This window comes from Antennarius striatus, chromosome 5 (assembly GCF_040054535.1).
Source record: "Antennarius striatus isolate MH-2024 chromosome 5, ASM4005453v1, whole genome shotgun sequence".
Taxonomy (NCBI): Eukaryota; Metazoa; Chordata; class Actinopteri; order Lophiiformes; family Antennariidae; genus Antennarius; species Antennarius striatus.
In genome coordinates this window covers 13,238,849-13,255,146 of record NC_090780.1, presented here as the reverse complement: position 1 = coordinate 13,255,146, position 16,298 = coordinate 13,238,849, and the positions used below count along the sequence as shown (strand labels likewise).

At 39.3% G+C, this 16,298-nt stretch overlaps 1 protein-coding gene and 1 long non-coding RNA gene across 2 annotated transcripts in view; one reads left to right on the top strand and one right to left on the bottom strand.

Annotated features, from left to right (window-relative positions):
* LOC137595051 (AMP deaminase 2-like) overlaps positions 1 to 13,896 on the bottom strand; it is a 32,086-nt gene extending 18,190 nt beyond the window's left edge. The window contains 4 exon segments of the mRNA XM_068314850.1: positions 10,803 to 10,987; positions 10,989 to 11,347; positions 13,085 to 13,145; positions 13,501 to 13,896. Of these exon segments, the coding sequence (XP_068170951.1) occupies positions 10,803 to 10,987; positions 10,989 to 11,245 (442 nt within the window). The 5' untranslated portion in view covers positions 11,246 to 11,347; positions 13,085 to 13,145; positions 13,501 to 13,896.
* Positions 11,185 to 13,142, top strand: LOC137595053 (uncharacterized). Its single transcript, XR_011035382.1, has 3 exons — positions 11,185 to 11,316; positions 12,362 to 12,396; positions 12,518 to 13,142. It is a non-coding gene; the product is annotated as an uncharacterized lncRNA (long non-coding RNA).
* Positions 13,897 to 16,298: the final 2,402 nt, after the last annotated feature.

Here is a 16,298-nt window from a genome sequence, read left to right as displayed (position 1 = left end):
AACATATAATTTTAAAAAATTTTAAATTTAATTTTATAAATCTTATATACTGTTATAATCCCAGAAGGGAAATTAAGAATGCACACTCTAGTTTTTTGTTAGTCTTATCAATCACATGAATATTAGTGTGTACAGGCCCCTGTAATTCACACAACCACACACAAGGGGGCCTGTAGGCATGCAAGGGAGGTAGAGTGGCGGGCAGCCCCTTTTTGTTGTGAGGGGGGACGGCGCCTTGCTCAAGGGCGCCTCGGCAGTGCTCCGGGGGTGAGCTGACACCTCCCACTGTCAGCTCACCTCCGGGTGTGATTTTTGGGCGGGAGCAGGAATCGAGCCGCCGATCACAGAACATTGGACGACCCGCTCTGCCGCCCGCTTAACCGCTGAGCCAATGTTCAAATTGTCTCAATAGACTTAATAGAATTACTTGCTTGTGCCATTTCTTGATATACAGCTGAGGTTATGTTTGTAAATGCATTATTCAGACAAGTAAACCCAAACACTATCAGTTTGTGTGTATCATTACTGCATGACAAGAACAGGCAAAAGTCTGTTTAATAAAGAACGGATGCTTATTTTTGAGTGATATTAAATAGTACAAACAGAAACAGTCCACATGCAGCCAGGGATGTCAGTCGATCAGCAACTTAGCATAGGAGGAAATGTTGATGGAATGACTCCGCTGGTGCAAAGACGTGTGTGGATGTTGTTTACTGGGATCGTGGCTCCAGTGTTTTGACACTTTTGCTTTTTCCATAAAGAATTCACTTTATTCCCTGAGAGGCAGAGCGACAATGCACACTTCAGATGTTCCTTAGCAACAACAGATGAGACTACATCAGGTCTTGGCAGGGTGGAGGGGATAAAAGAATGGGAGGTAAAATCTAAATATTAAAAATATTTAATCAAAGAATTACTAAATGTAAAAGTACTTTGTAAATAGCTGAGGAATCATTAGATTAAAAAAAATTCAATGAAGTCCCAGTGCAGAAGAAAAAATATATTTCATTGCTTACATTAAAAATAAACATTTCTCTTCTGAGTATAGAAACGTATCTTTGCGTTTGCTCTGCCACAACTTTCCGTAACATCCTGGAAAAGGTCTTGAAGAAAACTTCCCAAACACAAGAGACAAAAACATGGCTTTTCACACACAGCCCACTGTCATGAACACCAGGAGGGTAAACAAGTTCACTTTACCTTACAACAAAGACCTGAACAGTTAACCTGAGTGCACAAAAAAAGATGCAATTCTATGAAAATTTGCCTTTACCTCCAGCTTCAGTGTCAATTTTCTGATTTACTGTGCCGTATATATTGTTCTATGTGATGAATCCAGTTGGTATTATTGCTGCATCACACTTCTCCAACTGCCTTCTAATAACTTGTAGACTTATTCCTGCACCCAATAACTGTTTAATAGTACCTCATCTGTCACAATCAGCTTGTTCATGCATTATTTTTGAAGTAATAAGTACCATGCAATACAAAGAACTGCTGAAACTTCTAGTAGCATAGTCTTGAGACTAGTGGGCTGTAAAGTGTACATGGTGCTGCAGGGGTTACAGTACCTCTATCCCCCTGCCTTGTCCTGTTCTCTCAGTCTCCGTTACGGTCGCAGTGGCCTTGTCTGAGCTCCTATGGGATGCTGGGACATGTAACTAGGCCTGGGACAGCCAATACACCCTCCCCCGCCAGCACAGTGGAAGAGAGAGAACGGCAGTAAAGACAGATGAGAGAGGAGATCTGCTCTCTCCAGAACACAAGCTGCTCTAATGTCAGGATCACACACTCTCCTCCTCCTTCCTTTGGTTCTCCTGTTGGAACTGTCACCTCCTCTACAGTGACCGTCAAGCAGTTTGTTCCTTTTTTTCCAACGGATTCTCAGTCTCCCTGCCGCTATCTCTCAGCTGCTTCCTGGATTGCACTGGGTTTCTGTCCATAAACAGCATAGCTTCAAGCTCCCGGATTTAAATACCGAGTTGGAGCATACCACGTGGCAAAACAGAGGAGGGGCTGCACAGATCCACTTCAGCCTCTATTGTGCAGTAAAATGGAAGAGGCCCTGCATCTTTGGCCCCTCCCACTTCATCTCCACACTCCTCCTCTTATTCAGGACCGCTCTGCCTCATTCACCTCCTGGTCGCTGTGCAAACTGTGGAAATATGTTGTGGTTTAATTAAACAGGATTTTTTTGAAAATCCATTAGAATTTTTTTCTCTATGAAAGTCTTTGCCTTGTATTCAGTTTCTGTCAAGTGTTATTATTAATTACTGGGGTAATATCATAGTTATTACTGATATCATATTGTAGTGTTTTTAATTAAAGGCTATTAATGTGCGAGGTGCTGGCGAGGGTGTGTTTATGTGTTTATGTGCTTAATCGATGCTTCCTCGTCAGTTTTGTGATCTGGAAAATCAACACTAAACAAAGACTTTTACTCCCTCATTTGATGTTTACATTTAATGTCTGAAATCTGATTATATGTGTTAGTGAGGTCAATGTTCACGTGCCTGACTGCATATTGGTTTGACTGCATTGCCAAATCAGCTCATTTACTTACTGCTTTTCATGTTATTTTCTCTACTCATCACATGACGGGGGAGGTTACTTCCTTCCTCTTCCACATGACTGCTTTACAGCACAAGGAAGGCCTGTTTGCTATATTTCACAGTAAAAAAATAAATCTACTAGGCCTCTATTTATCTTCCATTTTTAGCGGATTTTAAAATCAACAAACAGGGAAAAGATGCTCATGGAAATTTCCAGATGACACACAGAAACCCACAAAAACATCAGTGTGAAAGACACACAAAAGGCAGACACAAAGTCTCCCAGGTACCGAATTCTGGACTCATCCTCATTTTTGTGTGTTACCATGACAGAGCTGAAACTGACGTCAAGGCATCAATGCAAAAAATCCAGGAATCAGAGGAATAACTGATAACTGCAACTCAATGACTACCAATCTCTTACAGTGCCTTGCGAAAGTATTGCCCCCCCCCCACCCCCAAGAACTTTTTGACATTTTGCCACATTTCAGGCTTCAAACTTAAATATAAAAAACTGATAATATTTTTCAAGAATCAACAACATGTGAGACACAATCGTGAAGTGGAACCAAATTTATTCAACGTTTTATATTGTGTTTACAAATACAAAACTGAAAAGTAGGATGTGCAAAAATATCGGCCCCCTGTTCTCTCAGCCCAGCTAACCGACTCCAGAAGTTCCCTGATGACTTCTGAATGATCCAATCTTGACCTAAATGACTAACAATGACAGAGTCCACCTGTGTATCATTTGGTCTCAAATTTGCACATCCTACTTTTCATTTTTTGATTTGTAAAAACAGTATAAAATGTTGAATAAGTTTGGTTCCACTGCACGATTGTGTCTTACATGTTGCTGATTCTTGAAAAATATTTTGAGTTTGTTATCTTTGAGTTTGAAGCCTGAAATGTGGCAAAATGTCAAAAAGGCTTGGGGGGGGCAATACTTTCACAATGCACTGTAACTGTAGGATTCTTGTCCCTAATTTCCACAGAGTTTATCAAACTATCTTCAGGGACACTGAAATAAGACTTGAAGAGAACATTAAATATACTGTATGTAGCAGAAGAATTCAGAGGTATTACTGAGAAAAAGTAATGTAAAAGTAATGTGAAGATATTCCACAAAATTTGAATGTCAGACAAACACAGCACATTATACAGCTCATGCTAATCTGACTTATATGACAGAATGTTCGAAACAGATTCAAAAGGAAGGGTTCAGGTTTAACTCGTTCAACCAGATCCCCAACATCATTATTGCCTGTGGAATTGTTATAAAAAGATTCACTATAGTGTCCCTGGTTGACTTTTGCAGTTTAGGTTGATCCAACTTTAGAAAATCAGGTTAGTTTCAAAATCATGAGCTGTGGTGGGAGAGAGCCAATTACAGTTACATGAATTCTCCAGGGCAACCTTAACTGTTCAGTTTGAGTTAGAGAAAAAGGAACAACAGAGACAAGTTATTAAAAGGACAAAGAAAGTCAAAATGAACCCAGGGTATTATTTGAAGTACATGATTAAACGTTTTGGTGGCATTATTATTTTTTTATGATCAATGGGGACCAGGGAAAAACAAGATATTTCCTAAGTTAAGATGCACTCCCACACAGGAGTGACACAATCGTAGACATTGGGGTGAATCCGTATCAGCGCCATTCTATAAATATACGGCAAGCGACAACATAACAATCCAACATTATCACACTTGTTTATCAAGAAATCATCTCAAATGAAGATGTATTGCTTCATTGATCGTATTGTGTTCTAATGGCTGCCCTGACTGATGAAGCGACAGGTGTCACCTGACGCATGACCCCACGTGACGGAGCTGCTGCAGGGCAGATTTTAAAGTTTTCTTTCACCAGGGATAATGCCAGACATCTGGAAATTTTTTAATTTAAATTTTTTTTATAATGCTAAACAAAATATATATTACTTTAAAAATGAGTTTACTGTCCCTTTCACAGTTGATTCCAGCTGTTCAGTTTGCTGTCAGCAATTTTTTCTTCTACAGTGTTTCCTTCTACAATTTCTGTGCTTCCCCTTCAGTTCTGCATTTTAGATGTATATATGTTCCATACTTTTAGTATGTTCTATACTAAAAAGTATGAAAGGTATGGAACATACATTATAGTATAGGACAAACTGGTTGAAATCAAATCAACTGTGCTCACATGTATAGCCTCTGACTGGTTACTAAATTATGTTTACTTTTGTACTGAAGGTTATGTAATGTACTGAAACGTTGCTCTAAATATTACCAGAATGTATTTTATTTTTTGTACTTGATTGGGTGTTTCTTTTTAACTATAGTGATACTGTTTTTCTATTTGTACTCTGTTTTTTAGAAAAGTCTCCCATGGACAAGTGGTGAAAAATAGTACTCATGCTAACACACTGTAAATGATGCATCTACGAGTTGTGCAACTGTGCAATGAGCAATGTGATTGTTATGTCCATGTCAAATAAATGAACATAAACATAACATACTAAAAGCATGGAACGTATACACATGTAAAATGCAGAACTGAAGGCGAAGCACAGAAACAAAACACTGGACCTTTGAATAGGATGGAAATGATCACTTGGAGATACACAGGCGAAACAAACTTTTTTTGTTGATGTGATAGTAAAATAAGTATACATTTTTCTATATTAGTTTTTTAGAGATTAGTTAAACGTGAACAGTTCTCTAAACTGGGTTAAAATTGAATCTTACAAGGTAATGATGATAAGATGATAACGACGGACTTTGACTGTCCTGAATGATAACTATATGCTAACTGTAAAAGCCAAACTAAAAATGAGTATACAGTATGTCTTAACATAGTTTTAGCTGAATTTGTTTTGCAATACCATTAAAGCAGACTGAGAGATCTACCGAGTCCATTTCAATTTAGACCATGCATCACTTTATATTTTCTCATTTTTCAAAAGTATTCTGAATCTTGTTGTTAGATTTGACCTCAACTTGAACTCTTCTACTGTCTCTGTTCTGTTCCACAGATCTTTCTCTCGAGAAACTGATCATAAACGCAGGAGAGGAGCAAAGAATGGGGAAAAAAAAGTGTGCTATTGTTAAGGCTCTTGATGAGTAAAACCTGAACCTAACCCTGCGCACAAATTCCTGTGTGACAGACAGCCAGGACAGACATTCAAAAAAAAAAAAACTAATGGCTTCCAAGAATTCAGAATGATAATATGTGTCTCTGTCAGGAAAGTTCTAAAAATAATAAATCCCACCTGCATCTCATCACATACAAATACACAAACACATTAGAGCCTAATATATCCATAGGCACACCAGACAAACTGTAGTCAAACACTCTAATCCTCCGTGATTATCAGGAACACAGTCAAATCACAAAACCTCTTGCCACCTCTTTGTTTGCTTTCATCATATCTGAAAATAGAAAGAGGACCAGTGAGTCACTTGATACTGACAACATGCAGCACACTACAGTGAGCACTTCCTGGACACTGGGGAGGTAATATCCCTTTCCAGAGACTTAGGGGTGTATCAAGGTTCAAAGACAGAGGCATTGGAAATAGCTTTCCTTCACTTGCTAAGTGAGGATAAAAACCCATTGTCTTTCTAGGAATCTGGATATGGACTCAAAACTACACTTACGACTCAATCTCTGTGACTATTTTTGGAATATCAGTTGAGACCTACCATTTTTGTTTTAATGAGGGTCTTATTGGTTTTATTGGACCACAATGCCTCAATGTTTGTGCTTTAAGTCACTATTTACCATTCACTATGCAGCTATTTCAATATTATATCAATTGATTACATTTTAGTCAACATTATATGCATCTTTATATACAATCTAGTGTCTTGATCAACCAATTTAAGACCCCAAGATATTTTATGTACAGTATATTGAAGCAGAAAATCCTGATATCTGAACAGCTGGACATAGTGTCTGATCAGCATTTCTAAATGAAAAAGTAATGACTGGAAGGCTCAACTGATCACCCAAACAGCTGCTCCTCAACAACAGTGTTGGTCATACTCAGAACCCTCTCATAAGAACCAGAATGCATGATGAGTGGGAATCCTGAGGTTAACAGGAAGAAGTGGGTAGACAATACACAGGCTCACTGAGGTCAAATAACACTGGAAGTCAGGCAGGGACTAAACATCAGCTGCCACTGCAAAATATATCTTTATGAAGAGGCAGGATAAGAGAAAGACCAAAGCTTAACTGTGCCGCTGCGGTGAAATACTACCCATTATAACAATGCGCTCCATCTGTCTGCCTGCAAATCACCTCCCTGAGATACGGTGTGATATTGTGTCAGTGTGTATTCATGTGATGAGGACGATTACAGGAGAACGTACTGTGGCTCTGGTGGTTATCTCTAGGACCCCATAAATGCAAGGCCCACCTCTCAGTATCACAGATTTCAAGCCCAAAATCCATTTTTCCAGAACTGACACACTTCCTCTCTTTGGGAAGAAACTGAGCTATTCATAGCAGATGAAAGTCCTTGAATGTTCCTCACAAGCACAGAACGTACCGGTCATCCATCATGAGCCCACAAAGGCATAAGACTCCAGACATTTGTTTAAAACTGCTGGTCTAACTATAAATTACTTGTTTGAAACTCCCTCTAGTGGTGAGAATGAAAACTGTCGAATGTGTTCAGAGAAAAGTATTCCATCAGAAAATGTTCCGTATTTTCATATATTCATCACAATTAAAGTCTCCATAGACCTAAGCTGAGGACACAGTTAAACGTTTCATGACGCAAAAGTCATTCTTGCCATACCTTGTGGTTGCTCTTAGTCCTGGGTGTGTTCAGAGCGTCACACTTTATCAAAATAAATAAAGTGTTAAACGGGGCAGGTATGCTTTGTCTCTCAGGAGCACAAAGAAGAACTACCACTGACAACTGTACAGTAGGAATAGGTACAGTAACACCCACAACTCCCAGTGTTTGCGTGTCGTATGTCTGTCCACTCCAGGGCCAGGGAGTGGTTGTAGATAGAGGTGGGCAGGCGCTGGGGTTGGAGGTTGAAGTCCATAGGGCAACATATGCATGTGCTGAAGAGGAAAACACTTCAATGATGGCTCAGCAGGTTAAGAGATAAAGAGAGACGTCCAACAGACGTTGTATAATAGGACAAATAATCTGTGTAATAACTTGGTAACCCACAGCAAGCACAGACCTCAGTTGCTTGATTTCCACACTGTGTCATTGCACCTAAAATCAATAGTTGTATGATAGTTTGACCTCTGTAAGAGTATTAGTTTGAAAGATTTAGGCTCAATAACCTCTGAAGGGATGTCATATTTGATGCCTAAATCATTCAAATCAGTTTAAGCTCATCTGTAAGTCTGTAGGTTTATTATTCATTTTCTCAGCACAGCAATTTTACATGAGGCTGATAAACAAAATACAAGATCGAGAATACTACTTGGATCCAGATCACACTTTGACATGTGGTAGATCTCATAATTAACTCTATTCTGCACGCCAGATCACCAAAAAAATCTGATAGATTGCTCTTTGGCTAACCCTACCTCAAATCAAATCAAATCAAGTCAAATCTAATCAAATCACAGCAAAATGAGCTGGAAAGAGGAATTCCCTCCACGCCTCCAGAGGATGTTTGAATAGCCATTATCCATCACATCATGCAGCCAAGGCTGTATAGGTAGGACATTACATATTCTATTTCATGTGAGGCAATCAATGTCTAGTGGGTGGGAACAGCCTGCAGCAAGAGACAGATCCCTGCAGTTGAGAAAAGTGACTGAATAGTCAATGTTCCCACCAGCATTAAAACACCAACACTTACATAAGAGAGATGGAAGACATGTATAATAATATATTTGATTGCATACTCAACTTCTTAGAGACTTTAAATGAAATACAGATAGCAGTGCTATCTGCTGTGTTGCTACACAAACAAGAACTCTTTTCATGACATCGATAATAACGCCAACTGCTCATGCTGCAGCAACACTTGATTTTTCTGTGGCAGTAATTGGACATGAAGAATGTCAACAGACTGGCATGTTCAGATGGAGGCACTATAGTGGTAACCAGCTTGTGGCTCTTATAATAGACTGGGAGTAAGAGGACTTATATGAATGCATGGATGGAGAGGGACCTCTAAGTTATTTATTACTGCAGCAAAGACAAGCTTCCTCAGCAAATACAGCTCAGTGTGTGACAACATGAATTACTGCTGGAGTTCATTCCTGCATCACTCCAAACACTCAGTGCTGTGCTACGGCACCCAGAGGGCGTTAGCTCATACACATTTAATTGTTCTACAGATAATTTGCTGGTTTAGGTCCTCCAGTTGGAGACCAATGAGCGTTGGTTCCAATGATAATTAGCAATAAATGATCTTGGGCCCGCAGACGACCATACTAAAACTAATGAAACCCCTACGTCAACTCACCATGTGTCTGTGACAGGCCTATTATAATGTCAGTATCACCAAATTCATTAACAGAAAACAATTTGAGATTGTTTACAATCCATCTATCTTTGATTGAAATATTTAGGTCAAATAAAGCTGAAAATGTACTCAAGACATTTCATTACAAAGTTAGACTATCTGGAGAGTTAAAGGAGGAATACAATTGAACTTTAAAGGAAAGATGAAATGCAGCAGTCTGTATTTACAAATGATCTCTATGTGCCGTTTCCGTTTGCCGTTCTTACCAAAAATAATGTGATCGAAACCAAACAGTTTGAAAAGCTCCTGATAACAGAGACGGAGCCGCTGCATGAAAAGGAGATCTCACAGCTGCCAAACCCAAAAAAGTAAGATTAGGAGAGGCCTTACCCAGTCTGTCAGTTAGCTATTACTGCTACAGAGGGTGGAGACAAGGGTAATTCAGGGACGCTCCTGTTAGAGTGCATTTCTACCACATAACCCACAAAATCCTCATGTTCAAAGATCACTGTTTATCTGGTGGTTCCTAGTATGCTGTAGAGAGTTTCATCAGCACGCACAATGTGAGAGTCAGACCCATGGCTTGAAATGATGGCTATGCTAAAAATGAATTTATCACATTAATGAACTTATAGACTTAATTTGTAAACAAAAATATTTTACTTTCAGTGTCTGTTACTGAGCAAATAACAATCATTTAGAGCAGGGGTGGGCAAACTTTTTGGGTCAGAGGCCAAAAAGCTACATCACAAAACCAATCCATGTCCTCAGCTAAGGAAATCTGTTTTCTTAAGCACCTCTAAAAATGAATTTAATCTCTTGCGGGCATACTTTCCGCAATCTTAACCTGTGGACAATGGAGTGATAATGCACGTCTTAATGATTAGCATCAGTTTCTTCATGAAACTTAATAAACTGAGGATGCTGAAGACCCCTCTGTCAAATAAAGAGTTTTACAACTGGCGTCATTGCAGTGAAGCTGCAAAAACGATTGACACAGTACTTCTTGGTGTAAGAAAATTAATTCCTTTCAAAGTCGTCGTCTTTTACCCTCTCCTGGATTCCTTTGAATATTTTATCCAATCAGATTTGATTATCCACCTGTAGTAACATTGGTGACTATACCCCAAGATAGCTTGCACCTCTTGATGACCCCCTACCCGCTGTCATACAAGACCACTCCCCGCAAAGGAGAAATCCTTTAGGCATTCTATAGCTAAAAACTCTTTATCTTGATTTTATCATCTCAAAATTGTAGTTAATTGCTCTGATCAGAGTTAAAAGCGACTGGCGTTCTTTATGTCATTACTTTTGTCCAACACAAAGGAAAAAAATCTAAATGACTCTACGCGTTTAACTTGCTAGCTTAGACTACGTCAATCAGCTCCAAGCGGCGTGCCACTGTCCTGCATAATAAACCACAATGGACTTTAGGCAAATAAAACATGCAGTCTTTAGCCAGGCCTCAGTGAAAAAGTATTTAGTTGTTCATTCCTTTAGAAACACTTGACACTCGCTCTCGACTTGTCTTTTCTTTGGTCCAGAGTAATAATAGTAGTGGTATTTCATTCAACTTAAATTACAGGCAAAGCAGCATGAAAGAGGAATGCTAACCATGTAGTATCATTCAAAGGATCAAATAAATTACACCAAACACAAAAACGACAACAAAAAACAGCGACCAACTACAGCTGTGGTTCTCCCTATTCCTAGGGTGCAGCATATGCTGCTGCCCAAGAATCTGCATAATTTCATCTCCATGTTAACGCAGCAGCTGATAGTTCATTCATTCTTGATACGGGACCCCCTGTTGCCACACTCACCGGGGCTGGTGGTGCTCTGCAGGCTCCCTCTCTTATGAAATTGGGATTTAGGTTTAGGTTTCCCCTGTCCATCGTTGTTAGAGGAGAATGAAGAGGAGGAAGAGGATGACATCTTGCTGCCTGTGCCTGTGTTACATCTGGAGCAGAGTGAGTCAGGGCTCTGCAGTGGCCAGGAGAGAGAGAGGAGCTGTGATGCTGGAGCCGCATGTCATGGTGGGGCAGCGAGGCAGCGGGACCCATACGGAGCCAGGACAAGTTCCTCTGCAGAGCTGGCTCCTCCTCCCAGCCCCGAGCCCAGCAGCAGGCAAGCTGCACAAGAACGAGTGGAAAGGCAATCTGAGAGGTCCCCTGCTCAGATGGGCCATTCTCCTTGGTTGCCCTAGCAACCAGGGAATGAACTTCCTGTAACTGATGCAGAGGGAACCAGCCACCGAGGAGGGCATTGCAGATCGAAGTGTGTAACTAGCATGACTGCTAGCAAGCCCAGAGTACAACCCGCCAGCTGAGTGCCGAGGTGAGTGAAGGACAAAAGTTTTTCCACTTGTCTGAAAATAACACCACATACACTAGATGTAGAAAACAAAAAGAATCCAAGCAGGAAAAATAGATCCACATGACAGCAGGTGACAAAAAAGTAAAAGAAAGCAGATTGCTATATCACAGTAGAGGAGTACAGAAACCTCTCTGTGTGATTAACATACTCACAACCTTCACTGCTGGAGAATTCTGAAGGAAGACAGAAAGCTTAAACACACACAGCACAAGCCCGCCTGACATGAAGTATTATAAATAGTGGCGACCAATGGTCTGTGAGAGCCAAGTATGCCTGTGACGAGTCCATGAACAACTGACTGCTCAGAGCCATGAAACTAGAAAACTACCTGAGGACAAATGCCAAGGACGGTACATATTTTTATTATTATTATTATAAAATAACAACAACAATAATAATGATAATAATAATAATAATGAAATATTATAATGAAATAATTGGAATTACAATTATTAGGAGGGCTGACTTACTGGATATCTTGTAATTTTAGCTTAATCCTTACACCTACAGTAAACACTATACACAATAAATTTTTATGCATGTGATCGTACTGCATTATGTGATCACATGCATAGAGTTTGAATGAAAAACTACAGATAACAAATGCTTATCAGTTTTGAAAGTCATTCTTTTTTAAAAACTACAGTGTGTTACATAAAGTGATAAAGCGTTTTACCATCAGCTGCATTAAAATTACTTCATTTGAGGAGTTTTCACATCACATTTCATCATTATAAGAAGTACATAACACCTGTTTATTGTACAAATGAACCAAGACAATACGGGCCTAAAGCTGTCTTCTGCTGCAGCCAGAGTTATAAAAGGTGAAGATCTCCATCTAGTGGTGTAAAAGTTTCAGACACTAAGACAAAAACATGTTTTACCTGAACAAGAACACCATTGCATTTTAGGAACCCTGATTTTATGTCATCTAAACGTAATCACAACCTTGAATTTAAATGAAAAGTGAAACCACAAATTAGAGGTGTCCTTCTTTTTACTACAGTATGTTTCATGAAGTGGGGAACTTCACCATTGCTTGTGAGTCACCGACCATTTGAGGGTACCCCTTACATAATAATGATCCTGTCACCTGTTTTATCTGTTCACAATTAACCAAATAATACAGATACCTAACAGCCATCTGTTCTTGTTCTTCTAGGTCAGCAGTTTTGTGTATTTGGAAGCTTGGCCAGAGTTTCTAGGGCTCAACATGAAATTAACTTCACCAATCTACAAAAACAAGCTACAATTCATGTGTTTTAACAAAAAATTTGCAAATATTTACTCTTTTCTCCTCACCTATCCTGATCTGGATAGTTGAATAATGTTCTGATATACCAGTCAATAACATCAGTATTCTGTGTCGAATTATGCAGTAATTTAAACGATTACTGCCCAATTCGGTAATGGCTGATAAATATTAAATGCTGAATATTATACAGTTTGGCTATGAGTTTATTAAACGTGGGTTGACTTAACATCCAGCTGTATGTAGTATGTAACCTCCAACAATAACCCCACACCTCATTGGAAAAATACATGTTGTACTTTTGTGACGTCATAGCTAGTACTACTTCCCCAAAGGGGGGGAAGGGGGGGTCCAGTTGACTATTTAGATTAACATGTAGTTATGTTTTCTGAGCGTTCCATATCGATATTGACTGAAATAGTAGTAGTTGAAGTAGTTGTGATTGATTACCAATTTGTGATTGGGTGTCTGACTTACTGGATGACATCGTGGAGGACCACCTGAGAGCAGAACCACTGCAGCGGAACCAGGAAGTGACCTGAGAGGAGACACAGGTGGTTCGGCACAGATAAACGGGTGACCCACGGGTGACACCCACCTGTGGGTCACCCGCCAAAGTGTGACCGTGTACACAAATGAACTGAGAAGTAAAGTCATGCGTGTCTAACGGACGCTGACTTTTCATTTTATACATAAATAATAATAATAATTTTATACATAAATAATAACAATAACAAAACACACCGTATTCTCTGGACACGTCTGTCCAGCTACATTACTTAACGTGACCGTATTGTCGTTACTGAAGTGGAAGCTTGGAGCAGATGGCGGACCACGCGGACCGTTGTTTCCGGTCGGAGTTCCGGTCCAGAAGTAGCGGTTCGTTCACTGACCTGTAGTCTCACTGTAATGTCGCGTACTTATCGTCCAGGAACGGCCGTGAACGTTACACCTGAGGAATGGCAGCGTAGTAGCGTCGGGTCGCGGAGGGAAGCAGGAGTTAACTCACACTCCGTTTCACTCCTGGTAGTCTGAGAGACCCGCCCTCCTGCCTTTGAGCGGCGGTTCAACGGTGAACACATCAAAGACACCCTCCGTTAAGGTATCCACGTGTCAAGGTAGGCCTGTTAGAGTCAGGTGTTACTGAAATAGTCAGCCCAGGCCTTTAAAATGGTAAGAACAACTAATGTATTTAAATCTGGAACATCTAACTACTGTTAGGTATTGATATTAGTCTAACTACTGTTAGACTGATATTGCTTAGTCATTCTCACATTTATAATGCAACATTTTCATCAGCTGTGCCTATTTTGTATGTGTTTGCTCTCCTTGAGTTGCACTTTTACAGGTAATTGTCACATTAGACAAGATGTACCAAAAAGTCATTCAATAAAGAAAAGGCAATGCATACTGTGTGAACATGTTAAGCACATTTATTGTATTTGTTTGTTTCCAAAGGTGGTGATGTGCAAAGAACGGAGAATTGCTATTTCAAAAAATCTAACTCAAATAACATCAGTAAATAGACCCTGAAATAAGATTACGGTTATTCTGGAACAAGTTGAGAAATTTTTGTGCAGATTGATCCAAACCAGGACAAACTGAGCTTGTGTTGGTGTGAACAGGTCGTTCCCTCATGAAAAATGAACTAAAATTCAAATGTTGTCAAAAGCAGAAATCCAGTTAAGAGCTACACTACCCTACAAGGCATGGGTGACATGTTGCTAAATTTTGTATTGATGTATTCAGAGATGTTGGTAGACACATTTTACCTATGCATACAGTACGATTATTGATTTATGTTTTATGTACAAACTCATTTTATAATAAGATTAGATTACATCATATTATTTTATTTAGAACTGCCCAGCAGTTATAAATAAACCAACTCAGTGCCAGCATTGTGGTTTACATCAACACAAGATAATATGGTGTTTCTCTAGTGTGATGTTTCTTCTGTTCTAAGGTAAGTATTAACCAATAAATATTAACATACTGACAACGCTACATTTGTCAACAACCTTAGGTAAATTTATCTATGTTGATCCATGTTGAATAAATGTACTCACTGAGACTGCTGACTCAATTCATAAGATAATACTGACCTGAAATGCTCTTTGGTGTGCTTGTTTTATAAATATATATACACATTGTGTCGGGTGTTTTGTCTTGACCTCGGTCTCCACCGAACCCCCTGAAACCGACTCACCGTACACCGAGGGTTCAATCGAACCCAGGTTAAGAACCACTGATATACTGTGTATATATATATATATATATATGTGTGTGTGTGTGTGTATTCTATATATTTGTATGTATACATATATATGTGTGTGTGTGTGTGTGTGTGTGTGTATATATATATATATGTGTGTGTGTGTGTGTGTGTGTGTGTGTGTGTATATATATATGTGTGTGTGTGTGTGTGTGTGTATGTATATATATATATATATATATATATATATATATATATATATACACACATATATATGCACACATATATACCATATATATACACGTATATATATACAGTATATGTAAAATAGTTGAATAAGTTGTAGTTAAAATGGGGAAACTACGCCATCTACTGTTGTACATGCCTGCATCATGCCTGCTTCGTGTTAGCGAAGGATGATGGGAAATCCTCAGTACGACGGAGGATTTCCATGAGACAGGTAATGTCCGATTGTCTGTGGACGAAAGGAATTATCATTTTGAGAAGCAAAATACAGAAGAAATACAGTACATCGGTACTGTATTTATACATGTATATATACACTGTATATATACATAATGTATATATACAGTGGTACCTCTACTTACGAATGTCTCTACTTACGAAATTTTCTACTTACGAAACGCCTCAACAGGAAAATATTGCCTCCAGTTATGAAAGAAATTTCGAGTTACGAAAGGTAAAAATACAGTATGGGCAGCTACTCGCAGCTCCCAAAGCTTCATTCTTGTAGCTGCTCTGCCATTGGCTATTACCTAGCACCCTGGCATCCCATTGGCTAAGAGGGACCTCCTCTTAGCCAATGAGGAGGTCCCTCATTGGCTAAGGATGCTGCATAGGTGTCTATGCACAGGCTGCATAGGTGTCTATGCAGCGTCCTCGTCATTCGATCCTCAACCCATGACGTGTTCTGATAGTTTTACGTAAATATATTAACTTTTGGAGTATTCGCTATGGACCCTGAGAAATTGACGGAGAAAAGGGGAAAAGAAAAGACGAAGAAAATAGTTTTTGTCCATACAAACAAAGCAAGAGATAATATAAAAGCGTGAAAAAGGGATGCGTTTGGTTGATCTTGTCAAGCAATATGGTCGTAATGCATCTACAATCGACAAGTTATTAAAACAAAAGGAAGTTTAAGAAGTTTAAGGCATCGAGTGGGTGGTTGGAGAAGTTCAAAAGGAGGACTGGAATTCCCTCTGTTGTTTGGCATGGTGAGGCAAGAGGGTATGAACCAAAGAGGGCAAAAAACAATGAGGACAGCAGTTAAAAGGTAAATGACCATCATTTTTATTCTTTGTTTTTTACGTTATGCACAACTCTCATTTATTGTGTAATAATCTAATTGTAACATGTATTTGTTACATGTTTTGATGCATTTTTATGCTTTCAAAAACATTCATGTCTGAATTTGGGGGGGCTTGGAATGGATTAGGGCATTTGCATGGAAAACGC